At 45.0% G+C, this 9,127-nt stretch overlaps 1 protein-coding gene across 1 annotated transcript; it reads right to left on the bottom strand.

Annotated features, from left to right (window-relative positions):
* Positions 1-2,156: 2,156 nt before the first annotated feature.
* LOC101345047 (cathepsin L1) lies at positions 2,157-6,887 on the bottom strand. The gene is made up of 7 exons (XM_004381320.2): positions 6,709-6,887; positions 6,300-6,422; positions 6,047-6,193; positions 5,635-5,859; positions 4,804-4,969; positions 3,618-3,735; positions 2,157-2,327 (listed from the first exon to the last, which is right to left on the bottom strand). Exons 1-7 carry the CDS (start codon positions 6,832-6,834, stop codon positions 2,228-2,230), a joined length of 1,005 nt encoding a protein of 334 aa, XP_004381377.1. The 5' UTR covers positions 6,835-6,887; the 3' UTR covers positions 2,157-2,227.
* Positions 6,888-9,127: the final 2,240 nt, after the last annotated feature.

The following is a 9,127-nucleotide window of genomic DNA, read 5'->3' as shown; positions in this document are numbered from 1 at the left end:
GAACCCAGCCTTCATGCTGAAAGAAACCCATGCTGCATGTTGGTGACCTGGTCAACCACACGAGCTGAACTCCTAATCAACGCCAACATCTATGACCAGTCGTATGAAAAGCTCTTAGATGTCCAGCTCAAGTCAAGAAATGTGAAAGATGATTTTTTTTTTGCAAACTGCTCTGTTTTGGGGTAGTTTGTTTTACACAATAGATAAACAGGACAGTGATTGGCCCTGCACTCCCCAATGGTTTCCCTGTGTCCTAAAAGCCCATCTCTGGACCAGCCCCATCTGAACCTCAACCCATTATTTGTGCAGTTTCTCCAAACACAAAGTCTCATCTCGGCTCTGACTTGCCAGTTTCTACTAAGATGACCCTTTATCCTTATGAACTGGCTCCTTCTCTGGGGTCTTGTCAGATTTCCCTTCCTCCTGGGAGTCTGCTCGGATCACCTTGCTCCCACTGACAGCACCCAGCTCCTTGAGGTCGAGGACTGTCTCTTCCAGTGTGATGACTGGCACATAGTGAGTGCTGCATAAATTCTAGTTGTATCAAATCACAATGAGATAGACTGACACAGTGGCTGCAACAATGGGCTCAAACATGGCAACAATTATGAGGATGGCACAGGACTGGGCAGTGTTTTGTTCTGTTGTACATAGGGTCACTATGAGGCAGAACCAACTTGACATCACTTAACAATGGCAACGCCAAATCTAGGTCCAAACCCAGACAGGATTTGCCTTGGGAGCCTCTTCAGTTTTCCTGCTACCACACTTGCTAGCATTGTTACAAAACTCCAAAGAATTTCCCTCCAGAAGTAACATTTGTCAGTTTAGGTCAAAAGATTAATATCTGAGCACTTATCAGAGAAGGTCACATTGAGGGACCAGCATGGCACATGGCCCAACACCGATGGCGTTGACAGACAGAAGCTTACTAGAGGCTTTGTGGGCTGCAGTCCCAGTTGTGAATTCTACACCCTGTTCTTTGTATTTTCTTCTTGAGTGGAAATATGAGACTTTCAAAAGCCTGTAGAACGTGAGTACTTTTTCCTCTCTTTTCTTTGAAGTTTAGGATTAGATAACTAGTTGCGATCGGGTTGATTCTGACTCATGGCCACCCTATGTGTACACAGTAGAACCGCACTCCATGCGGTTTTCAAGGCTGTGACATTTTAGAATTAGATCCCTTGGCCTTTCTTCTGCGACATCTCTGGGGAGGTTCAAACCCCCAGCATTCTGTGGTTAGTAGTTGAGTGCTTAGCTGTATACCCCACCTAAAGACTCTTAAGGATTAAGTAGCTAGGTCTAACTTTGGCCTCTGAGTCTCACTCTTGCCCCTCTCACCTTCTTCCATCTTCAGCTGGAGGACTGTTTTGAATTCCAGCCCCAAATGTGGGAGCTTATCCTTCCTCCATTGTGGACCTTAAACCCATTTCTCCAGCTATTATCAGCAAAGACCAAACAGCCATGGCAACCAACCAATATCTGGCCCTTATCTGACTGCAATGTAACCACATGGTCTTCACCAGCAATTCGGGAAGATGCTCCAGAAACTGGCTTGACTTTCGTCATGTAACCTGACTGAGTTATGATTATCCTGGGCCAAATGAAGATGATCTCTAAGGCCCTTTTCTAGTATCTACATCACGGATATGTCCATTCCAATTCACTTTTTAATCTCTAATTAATTTTATATTTTCTTTATTAGCTTGGTCCTTCTAGATCATTTATGAAAATTTGCTCCATTCAAGAGTTGGGTCAGAGAGAGCCAATAAGGAAAGAGCTAAAAAAGTCTGCTAATTCATCACTAGAAATCCAGAGCCCACCCCCTTGTCTTCCTCCTCACGCACCATTGGCACATCCAGTTATGTCTTTATAGCCCAGTGACATTTCCCCTACATGAAAAGTTAATGCATAAAAACAAAGAAACCCTACCTCTACTTGTGAAATTTAACTTTTATTTAAAAAGGTAAGACTAGATACACATTTTTTTCAATGAAAATTCAGAAGTTTTTAAACAACGAGTCGATATTACAAACCTGTTTACAGCAGTAATAAAAGTAGTGGTAACGTTTTACCAGTGTAAAAATGTCACAGAATTCAAATCACAACTTGGATCCTCAATGATTCAAGTGTTTTATCCCTGACCATAAGGGTTGGTCAGTTTTAAGGTAAAAATCCATTATTTGGAAAGGCTGTCCTGGATCCTTCATTATCCAGGCACATCAGGTCACACGGTGGGGTAGCTGGCTGCCGTGGCGATTCCACAGTGGTTTTTCCGGTCTTTGGCCATCTTTATGTACCCGTCTGTGCCCCAACTTGTGCCCCAGCTGAAAGAACAGTAGGGTTTCTTTGTTATGCAAAGAATCAAGTACATTTTAGTTTTATTAACAATAACAGCCAATATTTAGTGTGTCAGAAGCCACTGGTTTCCTGGGATGTTCTGGAAAATCTTTCCGATTTAGGGAATCAGGCAGCAGGGGTTCATTATGTGTAAGTTGTTGAGTCCTAAACCTGCACACTGGAGTCCCTGGTTATTGCAAACAGTTAAGGGCCCAGCAGCCAACCAAAAAGATGGCCGTTCAAACTTAACCAGGGTGCCTGGTAATCACGTCTGGAAAATCACCCTTTGAAAACCCTATGAAGCATAGTTCTACCCTGACACAACTAGGGTTGCTACGAGTCGGAATTGACTCGACAGCCACTGTGTTTATTTTTTTGGTTTCAAACCTGCACATAATTTCTACATCCCAACCTCAAATATTGACCTTTCACAGAACCACAACAGAGAGAAAACCCTTAGAGCCGGGTGTCCTTCAGAATTAGTTTTTGGAATTCAGAAATTCTGTCACAAGCTTGGGACAGAATCTCGTAATCAGACATTGATATTTCTCTGATCACCCTAAGTTGGAGGAAGAGTCCCAGATTTAGGAATTGTGCTTAAGGGCTTGTGGACTCGTATCCAAATACTGATTCCAAATAAGAATTCCCTTTTCAACCTCATCTGGAGCAAGGGAGAAAGAGGAAAATCAGAGACACAAGGGAAAGATTAGTCCAAAGGACTAATGGACCACAACTACCATGGGCTCCACCAGACTGAGTCCAGCACAACTAGATGGTGCCCGGCTACCACCACTGACTGCTCTGACAGGGATCACAGTAGAGGGTCCTGGACAGAGCTGGAGAAAAATGCAGAACAAAATTCTAACTCACAAAAAAACATCAGACATGCTGGTCTGACAGAGACTGGAGAAACCCCAAAAGTATGGCCCTGGACACCCCTATAGCTCAGTAATGAAGTCACTCCTGAGGTTCATCCTTCAGCCAAAGATTAGACAGGCCAATAAAACAAAACGAGACTAAAGGGGCACACCAGCTCAGGGGCAAGGATGAGAAGGCAGGACAGGATGGGAAAGCTGGTAACAGGGAACTCAAGGTCGAGAAGGGGAGAGTGTTGACATGTCATGGGGTTGGCAACCAATGTCACAAAACAGTATGTGTATTGTTTAATGAGAAACTTGTTTGCTCTGTAAACCTTCATCTAAAGTAATAAAAAAAATTTTTTTTTAATTCCCTTTTCAATTTCAGATATATGTATTACAATATTTGGCATTGTTTACCTGTTCTTGACAAGCCAATATTTATTGTTTTCTGAGTCTGTTCCTTCAAAGCCGTAGCCAACAGCCAGAACACCGTGGTTCAGATTCTTGCTGCTGCAGTCCGAATCGTAATAAATTCCTGGAAGAGAAATCAGTGCTGGGGCAAGAAGCTCCAAGTGATCATGGCAGTAACCCACGCTATCAACTCATTAAAGGAGGCATCCTAAAGTTGAGGGGAATGTCAGAATTCCACATGAGCCATAATGAGATTTATTTTTATTAAGGTTATGGGGATTTAGGCCCTCATCTACAATAGCAGAAATACAAATTAGCATAATCCTTTCCATAAACATTGTAAAAGACTTATCTTTGAAACCTTGTCATTCTACTCCTAGGATGCCATTCTAACAAAACTGAACAAAAAACAAATAAAAACACCCCGTTGTCCTCTAGCTGATTCTGACTCATGGCAAACTCATGTATTACAGGTAAAACTGCTGCATTTTTTTTTGGCTGTAATCTCTATGGAAGCAGATTACCAGACCTTTTTTCCACAGCCACTGGGTGGGTTCGAACCACCAACCTTTAAGGTTAGTAGTCTAGCACAATCCATTTGCACCACCTATACCAAAAGCCAAAACCCACTGCGATCAAGTCGATTTTGACTCATAGCGACCCTATAAGACAGAATAGAACTGCCCAATGGGGTTTCCAAGGCTGTAAATCTTTAAGGAAGCAGACTGCCACATCTTCCTCCTGCAGAGTGGCTGGTGGGTTTGAACTGCTGACCTTCCGGTTAAGCAGTCGAGAGCTAAACCACTGAGCTACCAGGGCTCCTTGCACCATCCAGGGAATTCAAAAAAGCACAGAACACAAAATATTTGAGCCAAAGGGTTTTCAGTTTTAATTAAAGAAGTAAAAATCTTAGGAAAAACCTTACAGGTCCAAACACTAGAGAAAAAGTAAATGAAGCTATACCTATAGAATTACATAGCCTTTGAAAAATATTTATGAACTGCTTATCGTGGGACTATGCTTAAGATAATGTCAACTGGAAACAACAGATGCAAAAACAGTCCATACAGAATGTTAAATACACACTGAAAATTCTACACTGAATAGTGTATACCAAAGAGTCACACTGGTACGTAATGATGGTTCTCCAAATTTTCTGCCTAATTTCTATAATAAAAAGAAAGATGCCTACCTGACTTGTAGAACTGGAAGGACGTCTGGCCTGCATCAATAGCAACAGAGATAGGACCCACGGTTGCCACTGCCTTCATCAGTGCCTTCTCCTGCTGAGGGATGTCCACGAAGCCAGTGTCATTGGCAGCAGAATACTCGGGCTTGTAGTGACAGTCTTGTGTGTCCTTTTATAGGTAAACAGGAAAGAGATGCAATTACTACCACCCACCTTTGGATGAAGATGAGTTCTAGAACCCCAAAACTCAGCAGTCTGCAGCTTAATGATTTCCAAGTCAACCTTGTTTTACTGTAGCCCAGGAAGTAAAATGCAACTGGTTGGTTTGAAACTGAAAATTCACCTAGTGTCTCCTCAGTGATACCCCTCTAGAATTAGTGAAGGGGGAGGTGTGTGTTACCCTACGTCCAACCGGCTCCCCAAATATTGCTGCTGTTCTCCCTATGGAGACATTTATTCTCCATGGTGGCACGGTGGCTAAGAGCTCAGCTGCTAACCAAAAGGTTGGCAGTTCAGAACCACCAGTTGCTGCTTGGAAACCCCATGGGGAAGTTCTACTCTGTCCTATAGGGTCACTATGAGTTGGAATCGATTCAACGGCAATGGGTTTGGTTTGGTTTCTTTGTTTACATTACACAGAAGAACAGCTAGCTATAGGTTAACTGTCTAATCAGAGGACTGTGCAAACGCTAATAATTTATAGTGACAGTTCTGACAGCTGCAGATATAGATTCTACCATTTGAAATGTGAATGCTGAATAAGGCATCTTATCCTTGGAAGTGTTCAACTTTCCAAAGAGCTGGGATGACAAGCAGATATGGAGCTCCATGTACCGTTGCAAGATATGGATAGGATTCCTCTGAGTCAAGGCCTCCGTTGTCCTTAACATACTGGAAAGCAGAATCCATCAGGCCACCACTGCAGCCTTCATTGCCTTCAGGCTGAGAGCAGTCCACCAGGTTCTGCTCACTGAGTGAGACAAGTTTGCCAGTTTTCCGGAACATCTGTCCTTCTAGGGCACCAGTTGCGCTAAAGGCCCAACAAGAACCACAATGACCCTGAAAAGGTAATTTCAAAAGTTGTCAGTTTGTGAGACAAACAGAAAGACTGACAACATCTCATGTATCTGAACACTCTCCAAGGGGGAGAAAAGTGAATTGCATGTCTCTCCATTGAGTAGCAAAGAGGTCAATTCCTTTTTGCTGTTACTATTTGAGATAGATCTGAATCTGCATCATGACATACCTGATTCTTCACAGGAGTCACATAGCCTTTCTGAGTCCAATCCACAGATTTGGGGATATTACCAAAGACAGGTTCATGGAACATCTTCCCCTTGTTACGTTTCTGGTTTTGAAAGCCATTCATCACCTGCCTGAATTCTTCATTGGTCTTCAAAGAAAAGTAAGTAAAATGTTGGAAAAGCAAGGGAGTGTTTTAATAAAGTACTGAGGAGGAGCAGTGCAAAGAGTTACATCATCAATAAATGCACACTCACCATATCACCAAAGGCATTGATGGCCATTGTGAAGCCATGTTTTCCCTGGCTGTATTCACGATTGTGCAGTTCAATCATCTTCATGTTCTTCTCCCATACTGCTCTCCTCCAGTCTTCTTCATGCTAGAGGCAAACATAACTGATCGTCTTTATTTCCACTTTAAACCCAACCCTCCTCACCAAGTGGATCAGCAGATGGAAGAGAAACCACGGCCAAAGATAGCTCTATGCCTCTGGGTGGTGTCCTCCCAGGTCGGACACAGCATGCCTACACTGTGCTCAGGATCCAGCACCATAAAGTTCAGCTTTGGTAAGGGCTGGCCCCTAGAGGCTCCCATCTGGCTACCAACTCCCAACCTGCAAGATCCATTCTCTGAGGTCCCCCTGGACAGTTTCAGATGATACCAACCACAGCATATGGTTTCTTGTACGTTGACTTCCACTGGTACCATTGTGCATCTAAACTTTGATCATGTTTTGGAGCAGCTGAGGCTATACCCAAGCAAAGAGCAGTGAGAAAGAGTGAAGGATTCATGTTTCAAAAACCTAGGAAGGGAAAAGAAATGAGCATCTGAGTAACCATTTGTTTTTAAAAGCCATCTTACTCCCACCTGAAAATTTATAGCCATCAAGATTGAGGGAAAACATTTAAATTATCTTTCTAAGTGTTACAGATTGATTTGTGTCCCCCAAAAAATATGTGTTGTCAATTCTAACCTCTATACCTGTGATTGTAATCCCATTTAGGACTGGGTAGTCTTTGTTATGTTAATGAGGCAGGATTAGTGTAGGGTGTATCTTGAGTCAATCTCTTTTGAGAGATGAAAGAGATTAAACTAGCAAGTAGGAGAGAGACTGGGTAAGACAGATGCCAAGACACATGGAGTTCTCCAAAGAACCGGGAAGCAGAAGCTGAAGAGACAAGGACATTTCTCCAGAGCTCTCAGAGAGAGAAAGCCCTCACCTAAAGTTGGCGCTCTGAATTCGGACCTCTAGCCTCCTAAACTGTGAGAAAACAAATTTGTTCATTAAAGCCATCCACTTGTGGTATTTCTGTTATAGCAACATCAGATAACTAAGACTACAAGCATTTATGCAAAGAAGTTGCCCTGGTAGCACAGTGGTTAAGACTTGGCTGCTACCTGAAAGTTTGGTAATTCCAACCTACCAGCCACTTAGCAGGAGAAAGATGTGGCAGTCCACTTCTGTAAAGATTTACAGCCTTGGAAACCCTGTGGGGGCAGTTCTACTCTGTCCTATAAGGTCACTCACTATGAGTCCGAAAAGACTTGTTGGCAACAGGTTTGGTTTTGGAATGACCAGTGAAAGGTTTGAACATCATTCCCTCCAGGAGAGAAAGATGTGGCAGTCTTCTTCCATAAAAATTTACAGCCTTGGAAATCTATGAAGTCAGTTCTATCTGTCCTATAGAGTCACTATGAGTTACAGTGGACTTAACTGCAAGGGGTTATTTATGCAAAGACTGGAAGAAGGCTAAGGACCTGGATGGAGAAAAAAAGTAGCTCAGGGACTTACCTACCAAGCGGTGGAGGTATTTGATTAAGCCACCAAGTGACTAGCAGACGGACAACTGCTATAGGAATTGATAGAGACTTATCTTTGACAGTTCAGTGACAGTTTCTTCCAACCTCCCCTTCTGGAATTGAAACCTTTCTGAAGTGCTTTCCCAGGAAAGTGAGGAAGGGGTGCCCTCACTGCTCCTGCCATCCCCACACTTGGGTTTGTGCCACCAACATCCCCATTCACTCCCTCAAACCCTGACGCCTGGGATCAAGTTGCTGGGTCACGCCCGGCCGGGGCGCAGCGCTGCCCGGGGGCGCCCAGACTAGGGGACCCTGCTTGCTCTGGGACCCGCCCGGGTGGGCTCAGCCGTCCCAGGCCCCCAAGCCGCCTCCCCTTCAACACTGGCCAGCGCCGGCAGGGCTGGGGGGTAGTCCGATCCGACCTCGCTAGCCCCGAACAGACTCTCTAGTCCCGGGGGTCGCGCCGGCCGCCTTGCCGGGGTCCCCTCAGGAATCGCTCCCCGAGGCCCTGCATCCGCCGAGCCCAGCCCCAGCCAGGGGGCTCACCTGCAGAGTCCGCAGCGGGCGCTGGCGTAGTCAGCATAAGCAGGTATGAGGTCACTGAGGTAAGCGGTTGTGGTCCGGGACCACCCGCTCAGCATTTAAAGCTCGAGTTGCAGCCAGGCCCCCCCTACTCCCACCGCCTTCTTGCCCGACGATTGGCTGCACTCGCCTCTGGACCGGGCCTCCGGGCAGGGAGGCTCCAGTCCTGTGCGCCTGAGCCTGCTCTGCCCCAACTCGTCCCGGGCGGGCGTGCCTGCCTCAGTGGACTCTGGAGGTTTTGGGGGAAAGCGAGCAGGGAGTTAAAGCCTGCATAGAGGACTCAGAGAAAGTAATTACTCTGAATTAAGGTGCTCGGCGGATGGTTTATTAAAAGATGGTTGCAATGAACGCAAAATGGAATTTCAGACTAACTTTGAGTGTCCCTTTTCCTAGAGTTTTTGGTTAAAAACTCCCGGAGGGCTGAGAACCAATAAACTCCAGTCTAGTTCTTGTTTAATGCAAAGCAAAGGTAGGTCGTTTTGGAAGAATGCAGAGCCCGAGGGCAGGCCGTTATCTGTCAGTTTCAGGATGGGATCCAACTATGAGTCAGAACGTACAATTGGCCACGGGTTTGGCTTCTTTTTGGTTTGCAGCTGGGTTTTAGAAAAATCTGGCCAGGAAAGCCAATCTCCAAAACGTGACACAATTGTTAAGATCTAATTCCCAGGAGGAAAATGGGACTGAACTGGGGGGTCCAGACTG

The sequence above is a fragment of the Trichechus manatus genome, unplaced genomic scaffold (genome assembly GCF_000243295.1).
Source record: "Trichechus manatus latirostris isolate Lorelei unplaced genomic scaffold, TriManLat1.0 scaffold00082, whole genome shotgun sequence".
In the NCBI taxonomy this organism is placed as follows: domain Eukaryota; kingdom Metazoa; phylum Chordata; class Mammalia; order Sirenia; family Trichechidae; genus Trichechus; species Trichechus manatus.
This window is presented reverse-complemented; position numbering and strand designations above follow the sequence as displayed.